A 17,066-nucleotide genomic window follows, 5' to 3' on the forward strand; every position below is an offset into this window, starting at 1 on the left:
TTTGCTTGTGATGTCTTCTAGGAGTTTTATGGTGCCATGTCTTATGTTTAAATCTTTAAGTCATTTTGAGTTTATTTTTGTGCATGGTGTGGGAGTATGTTCTAGTTTCATTGATTTTTAGGGACCTATCCACTGGTTTTAGTACCCCTTGCTGAGGAGAATTTTTTTTCTCATTTTGTATATTCTTTCCTCTTTTGTTGAAGATTGACTGTGGGTGTTTGGGTTTATTTCTAGGCTCTCTATTCTGTGCTGGCAATCCATATGCTAAATGTTGGTTTTTGTACCAGTACCACACTATCTTGATTTCTGTAGTTTTGTAATATTGTCTGAAGTCTGGGAGAGTTATGCCTCCTGCTTTGTTTTTTTTTTTTTTTTTTTTTTCCCCAGAAGTGTTTTGGCCATTCTGGATCTTTTATGGTTCCATATAAATTTGGAGCTGTAGCTGCTGGCCTATACCACAGCCACAGCAATGCCAGATCCAAGCCGCATCTTTGACCTACACTATAGTTCATGGCAACGCCAGATCCTTAACCCACTGTGAGTGAGGCCAGGGATTGAACTTGCGACCCCATGGATACTAGTCAGATTTGTTTCCACTGAGCCACGACAGGAACTCCTAAATGCTACAGATTTTTAAGGTCTATTGTTAATACTATCATTTTGAATTCTTAATATTCCTCCCTTTTACATATGATCAGGACAAGGGTGGGTATTGATTTTCTTGACCTTGGCAAAGAGGAGTGGAGAGAAATTTTATTTTTGGAGTCCTTCTTCCCCCTGAGAGGCATATTCTCAATGAAAAGGCATTAATATTACCCAAACCAAGGAATAGGCTTTTACTTTGTTATGTGTGGATAATGTTCATGATTCATGGACTTATAAAGGCTCATTTCCTAGAAAGATACCTGCATGGTTGATTTGTAGGTACATTGCCATGCCACACAACTTAGGATTTTCACTGTAGTCTGTATTGAATAACATGCCAACCATTTCTTCTTCAATGTCATGCTTAAATGTAATTATTTAAGCTGGTTCATATAGGTGATATACTTAAATCAGTGATGTTTATATACTCTGAGCTGCTCCTGGGCGAAATAGGCAGCCAGGCATTCCCTGCATACTCTGCCATTTCTTGCTTCCTGGTCTATGGATGCAGTGGAAATCTAGAAGGCAGCTAAAATAGCATGGTTATATAGGTTTATATCAGCCTACTTGCTTTCTCTCCACCCCTCTCCCGCTTTTGGCTATGCTTGTGGCATGTGGGAGTTCCCAGGCCAGGGATTGAACCTGCACCCTGGCAGTAACCAGAGCCATAGCAGTGACAGTATGGGATCTTTAGCCCACTGGGCCACCAGGGAACTGCTTTCTTTTTAAACAATAGATTCTGTTTGTGAAGATAACATCAAATGTTTTGGCAGTTACTTTCTGAGAATTTATTGTTAATAATACTTTCTGACTGCAGGGGAGTTCCCTTCATGGCTCAGTGTTTAATGAACCCAACTAGGATCCATGAGGATGTGGGTTCAATCCCTGACATCACTCAGTGGGTTAAGTGTTGCTGTGAGCTGTGGTGTAGGCCACAGACGTGGCTTGGATCTGGCATCGCTGTGGTGTAGGCTGGCAGCTGTAGCTCTGATTTGACCCCCAGCCTGGGAACTTCCATATGCCACAGGTGCAGCCCTAAAAAGCAAAAAAAAAAAAAAAAAATTCTGAGTTGGAAAATGGTTTGTATCTTTTTTCTTTCTTTCTTTCTTTTTTTTTTTTGGTTTCACCCATAGCATGTGAAAGTTCCTGGGTCAAGGATTGACTCTGCCACAGTGGTGACAACACCAGATCATCCTTAAACACTAGATCACCAGGGAACTCTTATAGTTTGTATCTTGGATCAAGGAAAATACACTCTGTGTCACATCTACTTCTAGCTTTAGGTTCTTAATAACAGAGCTTTTAGTATTTGTAGGTAACTTCTATATTCTTTTTTTTTTTTTTTGTCTTTTGTTGTTGTTGTTGTTGTTGCTATTTCTTGGGCTGCTCCCACGGCATATGGAGGTTCCCAGGCTAGGGGTTGAATCGGAGCTGTAGCCACCGGCCTACGCCAGAGCCACAGCAACGCAGGATCCGAGCCGCGTCTGCAACCTACACCACAGCTCACGGCAACGCTGGATCGGTAGGATCGTTAACCCACTGAGCAAGGGCAGGGACCGAACCCGCAACCTCATGGTTCCTAGTTGGATTCGTTAATCACTGCGCCACGACGGACACTCCAACTTCTATATTCTTATTTACAGTCAGGTAATATGTTGTAAGATTTGTTTTGCATATGTCATGTTAGATCAGGAAAATCCATGGAGATGATGATAACTGAACTTTTGACTGGAATTACAGAACGCTTAAGTTCCTATTCATGTGAGAACTCTGTGACACTGCAGAAGAGTGATGTAGATTCTAATTTAACAAAGAACACTTACATTATATTCAGCATATATTTAATGCTAAATATGTTATTCTCTTTAAAATTTGTAATTCTTGTCTAGTATGTACACAAAATAGTTAACTAAAAGTTAAAATCACCAGAATATTTAATTAGAACACCCTATTACTTTAACATAGTTGATAGTATTAGGTTCAGTAAAACTGATTAGTCAGAATGTTTAAGGAATTGAGTGGTAGGTTTAATTAAATATCTCTTTTCTTTCTTTACATTCACAATTAATGAACACCAGCTGTATGCAAAACATGGCACAGTGTGGTATACACGGTTGCATATGACACACTTGTACCCTCAAGGAACTTTATTTCAGTATCTTTAAAACTTTTGTAAATTTTATTCCTATGCTTTATTGCTTTAATAAGATTAATATAATGCATATAATTGCATCTCTGATGATATAGGATCTTAACAGAATGAGTCTCATTGTGTTGTTTCTCATGTAAACAGTGTAGGTGTGCTGACCAGTTTATCCTAAACGGTTATTTTTGAGAAATTTGCTGATGTCAGCTTGTTTTTGTTTCCTTGATTTTTATTTGAAAAATGCTAAGCAGGATAAATGGGTTCTTACTGAAATTTTACTTAGTTAAAAAGTTTACAGTGACATATAGATATTTAGTTGCACTACCTTTTTGGTGTTCGAGTTGAAATTTGGTAACCTTTACGTATATGTATGTAGACGATCTCTTTCTCAATGGTTTGACTTGCAATTTTCCAACTTTACGATGGTGCAAGAGTGACACACATTCAATGGAAACTGGACTTCAAATTGCGAATTTTTGTCTGTACCTGGGCTAGTGATAATATGGTGAGATACTCTTGATGCTGGGCAGTAGCAGGGAGCTACAGCTCCCAGTCAGTCAGGAAGGAAGTAGCGAAATCACAAGGGTAAACAACCGATACACTTAACAACTATCCTGTACCCAGAAAACCATTGTTTTTCACATCCAGTACAGTATTCAAAAAATTTCTTGAGATAGTCAGCACTTTATTATAAAATAGGCTTTGTGTTAGATGACTTTGCCCATTGGTAAGCTAACATAAGTTCTCTGAGCACATTTAAGGTAGGCGAGGCCAGGCTGTGATGCTCGGTAGGTAAGATGTATGCAGTGCATTTTCAACTTAAAATATTTTCAGTTTACAGTGTGTTTATCAGGATGTAGCTCCACAGTAAGTCGAGGGAGGTTCTGTAATATTGTGGGTAACAGTGTACAGAACTATGTATGGTCCATTATTTGCTTGATAATTTCATGGTATTATACCTAAGTATGAGTTTGTTTAATTTAGTGTATCCCAAACCAAACCAAAAGTAGCATTTATAATTCATAATAATGCTAGCAGTTTTTTTTTTTACATTCTGAAGTGGAAGTAAAAACAAATTAAGGGGTCCACCCCTCCTTCCCACACCTAAGACTATTTTAGTTCATCTTAAACGGTCTTAAGAAAAAAAAATTCATGTATATAAATTTTTTTAAAAAAACCACATAGAAGTGTATATTAAAATAATTTGTTGCTCTGTCACAGAGACTGTATTAGTTTAAACACAGTAAGAAAAATACCAATTATTATCAAATTGATATATTTGACTTTCTTGCTGAGAGTAGATTCAGTTAGAGTGTTAGAATTGCTGATGCTGATGTTTTATTTTATGGCTTTCACAAAGAAGAACTGAGCAGATGATTTCCTGTGTGTTGTGACAGTGGAGGCATTGCTTTTTAAGTGCAGCTGATTAGACAGAATTCAGATCTAGTACTTTTTCCAAGCACTGGTAGGTTGCTGGTATTCTCTTTGTAGCTGGAGTCTTCTCTCAATGAGAGGTTAAGAGTCAAGGTCAAGCCTGGCTTCAGGCCTAAAGTTAGCTTTACTAGCTTTATTTCACTTTGTAGATACTTACTGCTTCATCATGTTACTTCCCTTTGTTTTTGTGAGATGGTATTCTTGAGGTCAAGGCAATGAAATACAGACTACAACAGGATTCCTCTGTTTAAATACTACCAGCTTGTAAGGAAAGATGCATAGCCTGATACATATATATTTGATTCTTTCATATACAGTGTTGTGTTTTGAAAATTCACTTTATTAAATGCTTACAGTAAAATATAAATATTGTTTCACTTTTAGTTTTGATAGTGAACCTAAATTCAGTATCTTTTTATATGTGTGAGTAGCATTTTGGATATTTCTGTGTTTGAAGGAGACTAAAGTAATAATAGCACATACGCTGTTTTATGTTTAAAATTTTCATTTTTAATTGGGTGAGATGTCTTCCACATCCTCCCCATGAAAATCAGATTACCATCAGGCATTCCTTTAAAATAAGTTTTCTAGCCTGTTCCTAGAAAATCTAAAGTAGTGTGACTAGTTGCCATATTTAAGGTATATTTGACATTGGCTTTAAATGTTCTAGACAAATATATGTGATTATTAATTTGCTTGGTTATTGGTATGTTTTTGCCTCATGTGCCTAATTGTAATGGCTGTATTTCCACAGCTGCAGAACCTTGGCCTGAAAATGCTACATTATATCAGCAGCTGAAAGGTAGGTACTTTTCTCAGTTAAAAATGGCTTTGTATCAAAATATATTTATTGCCAAAAACACCCTTCAATAACATAATTTACTGCAAAGAGAACATAAAACATAAAAAAGGGATTTTCTTCTGTAATTTGTCTAGAAGGTTTTACTTAAACTTGTATCTGCCAGTATAAACCAACTATTCATGGCCAATAAGGTCCTTAGTTTATTATTGACTCATTATATTGGCTGTTGTAGGCAGTGTAAAATGATGTGGTTGCAGGAGCAGTTGGCAGATTTACTGCACCAATAGCTGACACAGCAGATTTTTGAAGTCCTGTGGTAAAGTGGGCTCTCAGTAAAAAGGAACTGTTAAAATGTATAGGCTAGGATGGTTCAGGCTCCCTTTAGCAGCTCTTCATATATCATCAGATCACATTATGGACCCCATTTGGGGCTCAGCAGCCTGCTACAGTTGTCAGAAGACTGCAAAGTAATGAAGACTAATAGGCAGCAGCCCTAGTCTTCTAAGCATGGAATTTTTATTGCAGCGAACTTGTCATCTTTCTTTTGTGTGACAGACCTAGACACACTGTGCAATATTAACTGTAAGCTGCCTTTATATGATTTTGAATGCTTTTACTTTTAACTAGAGAGGTTTGGGCAGAGATACTATTTTACTTAATTTTAATGGAAAGAAGAGGACTATTTCTTGAAAACTTGAACGATGAATTTGTTTTTCAGTGAGCGATTTTAATTACATATTGCTGATCAAATAGTTTTAGAGCAAACAGTCTTGTTTCATTGTTATTTACATACTGTGATAATTTAATCAAAATTAGACGCACAGGGGAATTATATAGAACTTCATGATTACATTTTCTTTTTTAGAAATAGGAATAGTTTTTTTTTTAATAAAAACATTTATAAATGTATTTTACTTGTTTAGCAGTCATGCTTTTGACGAAGACTTTTCATTGTATTTCCACAGGGGAGCAAATTTTGCTTTCTGATAATGCAGCTTCTCTTGCTGTGCAGGTAAATATGTAAATAATGTAATATTTTAAAATTTTGAGTTGCAGTTTTTTTCCTCTCCAGCCTGATACTGTATGTTGAAAATTTTTATGTGATTTATCATTATCAATATGACATCTCTTCTGTGAAGTGTAATTTTGTTATGTAATATTATTCAGATAATTGTTGTCTGTATAAAATAGATACAAAAATCTTCATTATTCATTCTTTTTATAAATATCACTTTTAGGTGCATTCTCTATTAGTTATTTTGCTTTTGGCTTGATATGATGGTATTGGTTATTTGGGATGATATATTCGTTTATAGGTACAAAATTATTTTCTGACTTATTTATAAAGATTTACTCACCATATAGTTTTAACCATCATTCTCTCATTGTACTTATTCTAGCCTTAATCCATTTGATAATCATAAAATAGACATATTCTTCTCCAGCCACTCCTTATATAAATATTGATTACATTAGTGTCTATTATCCCCAGATCACTTATTGAATGTAATAGCTCTTCAAGTTATATATCACAGTACTGTAATCCAAAAGATTAGTGGCCCTGTAAAGTTTCTTCACTGTAAGAATAGGATACTTGGATTGTTTGCTTTAAAAAGAGAGAAGTGTTTTTGTAGATTATGGAATTTATGCAGACATTCTGCATATTTAGCGTCTGTTTACTTGGTTAGCTAACATAGTTTGAATCACGAAGAGGATTTTATGGTGCAGCACCTAAAATATAACTTAAAAGAGAAATCTAAAACGTGACATTTGTTGAAGATAAGATTGTGAACTTCTTGAGGACAGAAAGAAAAGGAAGAAAAGGGACTACTTTTGCTGCATTTCTAAGCACGATGCTAGGCACTTGGTCATCTTTTTTTATTTAATTCAACTTGGTGTCCTCTGGGCCTAATAACTGTGTCTGATACACATAGTATGTCATTCAGTACATTTTAATTTTGTTTAAGGCAAGGCAAGAAGGAAAAGATGGAAAGAAATGTGTTTGGACAATAATTTATTTGTATGAATATGTTTAAGTTTCTTTATATAGAAGATTTATTTTATATATTTTTACCAAGAATATATTTACTATATCTTTAGACAGTAGTATTATAGCTAGTATATTTTCTTTCTTAGGTTAACTTTTGAGAAGCAGAAATTCTCAGTTGGTTATATTTAATAAATGCTGCCTTTTTTTTTTTTTTTTGGTCAGGGTAAGGGACATGGAATTTAAGTTTAGTTTTCAAATATTGATGATATAGTGCCTAGTGTAAAAATGTACTCAGTAAATATTTGTTGAATGAAGGGTTTGTAAGTGTGGTAAAAGCAATTTTGCTTGATAACTGATAGCACAAGTAAATTGTTTGCTGTGTATGAAATAGTATCTTAAATCTTTATGTTTTTGAAAAGATGGCTTCAGGGAACAGTGAATATTTTAGTTAAGCACTAATTCTTAGCCCTTTTTTAGTTACCATTTTTGGGATAACTTTTTTAGGCTCCCATAAAAGCTATGGAATATTTCTCCAGAAAATATTTTAGTGCACACGTAAGTAAAAATGTACCCAGGTCACTCTGTATAATGTTTGTATAATGTTTGTTTGTGCTATCCGGGATCCCCTGTGAAGAGCCTCTAAAACTAAAGAATAGTAGTTTAGGAAGTACTGAAGTAATTTTCACCAAATAGGAGGGTTATTTCAGGTAGGAATAGACCAGTGGTTCTTAATTGAGGGAGGATTACCCCACAGTGGACACTGGACGGTGTTTAGATTTCTTTTTTTTTTCTTTTTTCTTTTTTTGTCTTTGGTCTTTTCAGGGCTGTACCCGCAGCATATGGAGGTTCCCAGGCTAGGGGTCTAATCAGAGCTGTTGCTGCTGGCCTACGCCAGAGCCACAGCAAAGCCAGATCCGAGCTGAGTCTGTGACCTACACCACAGCTCACGGCAATGCCAGATCTTTAACCCACTGAGCGAGGCCAGGGATCGAACCTGCAACCTCATGGTTCCTAGTCGGATTCGTTTCCGCTGCGCCACGATGGGAACTCCTAGACATTTTTGATTCTCACAACAATTGGGGAGGCTGCTTTTGGTGTCTCTTGAGTAGATGCCAGAGATGCTGTTAAACATCTTACAGTGCCCCCAACATACCCTTCACAGCAAAGAATTATCCAGCCCCCAATGTAAATGGTGTCAACCCTAGAATAGATGGTTTAACTAGTTTTCAGCACAAACCAAGATATTAGTTTACTACCATTAAAAAAAAAGTTAACATTTTAAATAATCTGGGGAAGGAAAGAAAAAAGAAACCTAAGTGTATATCTTATTTAGTAATCTGTTTTTATAATTCCTATTAATTTACTTTCTTACCATGGCATCTCAAATCATAGTTGCAATTAAAAATAAAACCAGGAAATAACCTTTTAAAATGCAGAATTTTGCCTAACCGTTTTAATTTTTTTGTTATCCACATATGTCACTTAGATGATAAATTAACCAGTATATATTAAAATTTCTTGGTTTTCTTCAATATTCTTTGACTTGACAGCTGATAGTAGCCATGACTATAAATGTGACTTTTCTAGATATCTGATGTAAACTTTATGGAGTAATTTTCTTCTGTATAGTGGACCAGTATCCATTTAGAAGAATCAGTTAAATGTATAAAATTGATCAAAACAATGTGACAGGTATCCATAAACTGGATATTTTCTAGAAGATACCAGATACCAAGCATCAGATATTTTAATAGTCTGTCAGTTAAACCATCAGGAAATTTAAATTTTACTTACCCCATGGACTTAACATTTATTATATTCCTGAAACTAAGTGATTAGATTTTCAGGGGCGGGAGGGAAGGGGGTTAAAGGAACCTTTATGATTTCAGTTTAAAAGAAAATAAATTTTTCTCTTCATGGCTATTATTTCCTCTTACATTTACTTTCCTTCTCTCATGCACACAGTATTGGTATTACCTGAAATGTTTGCCTAGTTATAAAGTAGTCTGGTTATGTTGAATGTCGTGAAGTAATAGAGTAGCGTGTTCCTCTGGTTCTCATGAGCAATGTGTTTGTATATATATACGATATGCACACACACACGCACACACACACATACACACACAAGCACAGGGAAGAGAAATCTTCTTTTTCATAATGATACTTCCACTTTGAATCTTGTATTGATTGTGAAAAGAAGTTTGATAACAATTCTGTTACTATTCTCCCATCCCCTAAACCTAAACCAACTGTCCGACATATATACAATGTCTATAATGTTGCCCACATATGTAGTTTAAAATTTTCTAGTAGCTCCACTAAAAGAAGTAAAAAGAAACAGGTGAAATTAATATATTTTATTTTATATTATCAAATATTATCATTTTAACATGTGATCAACAGAGAATTTATTAATGGGATGTCTTTTGTTTTTTTTATATTGAGTTCAAGATCTTTTTTTTTTTTTTTTGTCTTTTCTAAAGCCACTCCTGCGGCATATTGAGGTTCCCAGGCCAGGGGTCCAATTGGAGCTGTTGCTGCTGGCCTACGCCACAGCTCACGGCAACACCGGATCCTTAACCCACTGAGCAAGACCAGGGATCGAACCCGAAACCTCATGGTTCCTAGTCGGATTCGTTAACCACTGAGCCACGACAGGAACTCCCTGAGTTCAAAATCTGATATGTATTTTACACTTATAGCACATCTCAGTTTGTGTCTGCCACATTTCAGCTACTCAGTAGCCATGTGTAGCTTATATTGGATATCACATGTCTAGAAATATAGTATGAGCTGTATATATGAACTTCAGTGTTTTCTGTAGAAAATGTTTTATTTGACTTTTCTTCAAGAAGTTTATGTCTTTACAGTATATGTTGTCTTTTATAGCAGATTCCACAAATGAAATGGGTAGTTGGTCTCTGTTCCTAGTACCTTAAACGTTACTCTTTGTTTCAAGTTTCCTCATCTGTAACACGAAGATGTAAGTTATCCTACCGGGTTTCATGAGGATTGAGTGTATTAAAAAATAATATCACACACATATATAAAAGCATTTAGAAATCATCTGGCATATTGTAAATATGCAGTAAATGTTGATTACTATTTCCTTCTCTCCTGATTCTTTGACAGAAGGACACAATCAGTGTCAGCAGGAACAATGGAGGCTTGTAGGCTTTATATTGCCTAAAAACACCAAAGTAATTCAAGTTAAAGTTAGGTGTAAGAATTATTTTTGGACGCATTTGAATTTGTATAAGCATTAAGAGTTTATAATCATTCTTTCATTCCATACCTAAAATTTGTTAATATAGAATGCTTTAATTCAAACAACATTTATTTTAATAATAATGAATAAGGTTTGTTTTAAAATTCAGCATGTAGGAGTTCTTACTCTTGGATCCTACAATAGGATTGGTGGCATCTCTGGAGCACTGTGATGCAGGTTCAATCCCAGCCTGGCATAGTGGGTTGGGGATCTGGCATTGGCACATCTGCGGCATAGGTCGGATAGGGAACTCCATATGCTGTGGGGTGGCTGAAAAAGAAAAAAAAATTGAGTATCTATTGAATGTGTTTATTGTGTAAGTCACTCAGTTGAGAGCTTATGGGTAATTATGAAGTTGGAGTTAGGTAATAAATGGGAAATTCTTTTGAAAGAAGTCAAAGCAGTAGAACTCCAAAATGATGTTGAATGCTAAATTAATGACCGTTTTTACTTCAAAGATTTATATACATTTTTTTAAATGTCTTTCTAGTAGATTAGAAAGGATTTTTTTTAGTATTTATGAAGCCAACTTAAAAAGAAACCTATTTCCTTTTTTTTGTATGGCCTAATCTAAATATTGTAAAAGTTATTGGAAAGTCTTGAATTGATGATTATTAGAATGCAGCATGGAAGAATCTTTTTTTTTTTTTTTTCAGTAATCTTACTTTTTACTTCTTCAGTTTTTACTTCAAGTACGAATAACATTTAAGGTCAGGTTAAAGGAAATATCCCTATTTTATTTAATATTCTTATTTTTTTCTTACCCTTTGTGAATAAATATTTAATCCCTAAAAATGAAAGGGAACACAGCAGAAAAAAATTTTTTTTTCTTTCTGTTGAATATGTTTTAATCATTAAAAAAGTCAGCATGTTTATAGGCCCCATTAATTCTGGGCTATGAACACTAACATGTCAGATCTGTTGATAAACAGTTAGCTGACCCTTGCTTTTTCCTTTTCGCAAATGATGCTTTTTAGGTGAACATATTAATTTGAGGTTAAATGGTAACATTCTAATGTAGTGATTGGGGAAGAGCAGGAGAGAGGAGTATCTCTCCTTTGGGACTGCAGGTCAGCTATTGCATTAGAGAAACAGTAGTGTTTATGAAATTATAGCTGTTGTAAACTTGTGTCATTCAGATGGTCACACTGGACAGGTAACCTGAACAATTTTAGAAGAAATGGTTTTGAATTTTCACTTTGGCTTGATACATTTTTTTTTGCTTTAAACATCTTGTTTCTGGTTATATGCAGTTTCTAAGTGCCAGTTTAAACCAGATATAAATACAATAGATAGGAATGCACCTATCTATTTTTAATTTTTTTTGGCAGGATTTCTTTTTCTTTTTTCTTTTTTTGGCTGTGCCTGCAGCATGTGGAGGTTCCCAGACCAGGGATCAAGACCGCACAACAGCAGTGACCTGAGCCACTGCAGCAACAATGCCTGATCCTTAACCCGCTGAACCACAGCAGGAACTCCAATTTTAGTGTTTTTAAGTATGTTCATCCCTTCCACTTTGATCATTTTCTGCAAAATGAGGCTTCTGTGTTCACTTTCAGGATTAGGAGAAGGAAAGCTAAGGGGCAGAGAGAATTTAGTGAATCCTTTTCAGTATTCTAAAATGAGCAAAGTGGAGGCTGCAGAGGTTTCCTTGATATCACTGAATGTAAATCTTCTGCTTGAATGTGTTATTTTACATTACCTTTTTTATACTAGGAGTATTATAAAGCATTTTGGTGATAAATGCTTATAAGACCTGGAATGATTTAAATGTATAAAATGTCATCTTTAGAAAAGATAACAGTGAACTTAAGTTGACAGTAGAATTTATCAGATTAGAAAACTTCTCAGGGAGTTCCCGTCGTGGCACAGTGGTTAACGAATCCGACTAGGAACCATGAGGTTGCGGGTTCGGTCCCTGCCCTTGCTCAGTGGGTTAATGATCCGGTGTTGCCGTGAGCTGTGGTGTAGAATGCAGACGTGGCTCGGATCCCGCGTTGTTGTGGCTCTGGCGTAGGCTGGGGGCTACAGCTCTGATTCGACGCCTAGCCTGGGAACCTCCATATGCCGCGGGAGCGGCCCAAAGAAATAGCAAAAAGACAAAAAAAGAAAAAAAAGAAAACTTCTCAGTATTAATATTTATCCCTCAACACATAAATGGTATGGTGTATAGAAAACATTTAAATTAGTCTTATGTGATTTGTGAAGATGAAGTATATTCAAAATAGAATTAAGTGGCTAGTAGAGTTGTCAGTTTTAGTAATTAGTGACATAATGTAAAATGGTTTTATAGGGTAATGGTTTGCTAGTATAAATATATCTATTTAACTTACTAAAATTTCACACCTGTAGTTCTGAGAGATTCCAGGTTAGAGTATCAACTGTAAGTAAATAGCAGTCAGGATTTTAAAATTTGTTGCTGTTAAGCAGAAAATAAAGACATAGCAGTAAGAGGGAAAAAAATGACAGTCTATTTTTTAAACAGAAAAAGGCTGGAATTCTTCATTATTAGATATACAGTATCAACATAATCGATCTAGTAGCATTATATTTGAGCTGAAAATACACTTAAATTTGAGGCTATACACTATCCTGTGTGAGCGAAACATCTTTCATATAGTTCTAAGATGAAATTACCCTTGAATGAATAGCATCTTCATTTATCTTCAAACCTCTTCTGTGCTTTTAGTGAATCTCCTCTTTCAACATTCTACAAGAATTACATTATACTGTTATACCAGAGTATTTCTGCAGTGTGAAATAGATTGGTTTGGAAAATGAACCTGGCTATGCTATAAATTACATTCCCAGGTACAAAGGAATTTATTATTTTGTTTAAAATAGTCACAATATAATTAAGGTCTTAATTTATGTTAAACTACAAATATGGCTATTACTTTAACTGAATTAGGAACTTAATCTGTCACTTCAAGAATGATACCTAACACTTTTCATTTGTAACCTTAGATACATTATTTCAATTACGGGGTCTGCAGCTGTTTGATATAAAAAATGAATTATTTTGTAGATAGATTTGTTCATGGTTTTTAATTTTACGACATGTCTTTTCAGTAAGGTGGAAAATAATTCTTTAGTTGTTGTCACTGGTTTTTCTTTGTGTCCTGGTAAAACAAGATATGAATTAAAATTCAGAACCATTTTTATTTTGTGCCCTGAAAATGGCAATTGCATGCTTTAGAATAGTCCTTAGTGAGTTCTTACCTAAAATATTTCAAATTTAATTATAAAATGAATGGAGCTTTGTTCTGAAGAAGAAAACCTGAGGTCTGCTGTCTAAGGATAGCTGGTAATAGCTGGACTGAAAATGGACTGTTCTCTATCTAGAATTTGGATAATTTTGTTAATGTTAAATTTACATACATTTAGAAGCTATATTTATAATCCCTTAAATTCCACAGCCCTAATCAATGTAAAGCACTCAATCTTTTAAAAACTTAAGGAAAAATCTTTGAAATTTTGAGTTATTTTAATACTTTTAATGGTGAGCAATGTCGATTTTATTGCTTAAGTGCAATTGAAGAGTATTGTTCCATATTTAACTTAATATGACAAATAGTTGTTCATTTTGTTTTTAGAATAAAGAAGAGGAAAGTAGTTTGTGTTGCTCATTGGTAAATGATTTAATATTGCATTGCTCTTAGTTTATTAAAATGAAATGGATACATTTGAATCTTAAATTTAGTGGTTTTTTGTAATTGTTATTATTTTTCTCCATTGGGAATATTTATTTTATCTATAAATCACAAAACTTTATAACATTCATTGTGAGAACTCAGAAAAAAGGAGTTCCCATTGTGGCACAGCCGAAACGAATCTGACTAGGAACCATGAGGTTGCAGGTTCGATCCCTGGCTTCTGCTCAGTGGGTTAAGGATCTGGTGTTGCCATGAGCTGTGGTGTAGGTCACAGACTCGGCTCAGATCTGGTGTTGCTGTGGCTGTGGTGTAGGCCAGCAGCTGTGACTCTGATTCGACCCCTAGACTGCGCACCTCCTGTATGTTGAGGGTGTGGCCCTAAAAAAGCAAAAAAAAAAAGAACTCAGAAAAGAAAAGTAGTTTCCTGTCATTACTCCCAAATTGTTTGTTGAGTGAATGTTGTAATGTTGTTATAGTAGGTTCTTGGGTTACAAGAAACATTCTTTCTGTGCCTTGGCTATTTTATAACTTTTGCTTAATTTTAACCCTACAATTTACTTTTATTTACATTTAATTCTAACAGGAAAAGTTTGTGTCTTTTCCCATTCTGGTTATCTTTTTTGCTACTTTCTTTCTGAACTTAATTTTTTTCTACAGCTGTCAGATGTTGATATATCTAAAATTGAGTCAGTCCAAAAGTGGTATTCAGGTGAGGGTTGTGTTCATAAGGAAGGTCTTGTTCCTCTGATGTGATCTGTTTCGTATGTGCTCTTAATAGCATTTCATGTTTTTGCTAACAAATTTGTTCTGTTTAAAGCTTTTTATGTTTATTGAATTGTAGATTCCGATGATTTCTGCATAGCTCATTTTTAAAAAGTTGAATTCCTATTACATTTGCCTAAATAACTCTGAATTTAACAGGAGTTATAGTGATCTTTTTAATATAGTGAGTTTTGGTACCGTAAAATAAGGAAATGCTGATCTTTGTTGTAGCTTATTATTTTTTATGAACTTAGGTATGTTTGTATTTATTATTATGAATATCTGTGGCTTATTCATTAAGCAAATAAATGTTTATTGAGAACCTATAGTGTGCCAAGGATAGTGAACAAGATAGGCATGGTCATCATGTACTGATGGATCTTGTGTTCTGAAGGGTAGATGACTTTGAAAAATTATTCATAAAGTAAAAGTTTATGTCAATATCAAAGTGTCTTCATTCACTTGTCTTTGCTGTGTTGAAAAAGTTTTGTATGAGATATATACTGAAAACAGAAATCATATATTTACTCCTTACCTTATTATTCTTGAAAAGTGTGCTTTTGGTTATAATCTCTTTTCATCCTTTTAATATCAGAGATTATCTTGATGCAAAAATTTTGTATTTTGACTATAAATAAATATAACTAAGTTACAGTATATAATTATTATTTTCCCTTTTAAAGAGGTATTAGTAGGTAATAAAATACGTTTGTTTTGTTTTGTCTTTTGTCTTTTGAGGGCCCCACCTGCAGCATGTGGAGGTTCCCAGGCCAGGGGTCCATTTGGAGCTGTTGCTGCCGGCCTACACCACAGCCACAGCAACGCCAGATCCGAGCCGCATCTGTGACCTACACCACAGCTTACAGCAGTGCCGGATCCCTAACCCACTGAGCAAGGCCAGGGGTCGAACCCCCAACCTCATGGTTCCTAGTTGGATTTGTTTCCACTGCGCCATGAAGGGAACTCTTAAGTTTTTTTTTTTTTTTTTTTAAATCACCAAGGTTAAATAAATAGTCTTTCTTCTTTGGAGATAGATATGTGAGTATTTATTATTACTAATATTTTTACTTCTAATTTTAATAATAATACCACTATATTTATTGAACTACCATGTGCCAACTGGTGTGTAAAGTGTTTTATGTACAACACCTCAATTAATCTGCATATTAAGTTGTCTTCATTTTAGAAATGAGAAAGCTTGTAAGGTAAAGAAACTTTCTCAGACTAGCATAGTCATCGCCAAGATTCAACCCAGGGATGTCTCACTGGGAGGCTTCTGCTTTATTAACTCTTATTGTTCTATATTGACTCTTAAGACTGATTCATAGGAGTCCCATTTTTCAAAAGACACTCTGGTCTTCCACTTAAACAGCTTGCTTCTTACATGTCAACTCTGTTAGGATCCATTAGGTTCTGCTTGGGCACTTAACCAGTGACAAATAAGGAATGGGAGTGTGCTGACAGTAGCCTAGTCAGAAGAGTGGCATGGCTTATGAGTCAGCACCGTAAAGTCAAATTGCTGTCAGTGATGGAAGGACAGCATCTAAATGAGGCAGCATCCTCTGTGTGTAAATGTAGCACCTAGGCTGGGCCTCTTGTTGTCTGGCTGTGTTTTCTATTCAACCAGGGTTGAGTCCTCGTCACCATTTCATGAACTGAATATCTTTAATTACCTTTTTGGTTGTTATTAATATAATGTAATTAAAACAAAGGGCATTTGATATTTCAAGATTTTTCAGGTCGTAGGTTCTATTTCCTTATACCTTTCAGGAACCATCATAATTACTATTTTCTTTAGAAGAATTGATGACTTTTTGGCTTAAATTTAATTTCACTGATTTCCCTCCAGATTCTTTCTGGAATATTATTAATATTTTCCTTAGGGAATAAAGACTTGGAGAAACTAGATTTGTATACTATTTGAGATGTTTTGTTTGGTTTGATTTGCTCATTAGTGTTATCCTGCTTACCTGGTATATTAATTGTAAGACCCGCATGCTTATTTTAAACTTCCTGATGATTGGGCCACAGTTGCTGAGATTTTATTTATTTTATTTATTTATTTTTTTTGAAATTTTATTTTTAGTTTTTTTACAGAATAAAATACATATATTTAAACACAATTACATTCATACAGATTATTATATCATGGATCTTAAGAAACAGATTAAGTGACTCCCTTTGGAGAAGTGGAAGGGAAAATATACTGAGACAAATAGGAAATCTGTTCTATACTTTATCCCATTTTGTGTGGCTTTCATCTTTACTATTTAGTATTATCTATTACATTTCAATTTTTCTTTAAATATTAGCATTATATTAAAATTGTGTATATTGTGCGACTAAAATTTATAAAGAGGAAA

General features: G+C 34.6%; 1 protein-coding gene across 1 annotated transcript in view; it reads left to right on the forward strand.

The window, feature by feature from the left end:
* Positions 1 to 17,066, forward strand: part of MTX2 (metaxin 2) — an 82,343-nt gene that overhangs the window by 27,404 nt on the left and 37,873 nt on the right. Inside the window, exons 2-3 of the mRNA XM_047772942.1 lie at positions 4,980 to 5,027; positions 5,993 to 6,039. Coding sequence (XP_047628898.1) covers positions 4,980 to 5,027; positions 5,993 to 6,039 — 95 coding nt within the window. The remainder of the gene's footprint in view (positions 1 to 4,979; positions 5,028 to 5,992; positions 6,040 to 17,066) is intronic.

Source organism: Phacochoerus africanus, chromosome 3 (assembly GCF_016906955.1).
Source record: "Phacochoerus africanus isolate WHEZ1 chromosome 3, ROS_Pafr_v1, whole genome shotgun sequence".
Classification (NCBI taxonomy): Eukaryota; Metazoa; Chordata; class Mammalia; order Artiodactyla; family Suidae; genus Phacochoerus; species Phacochoerus africanus.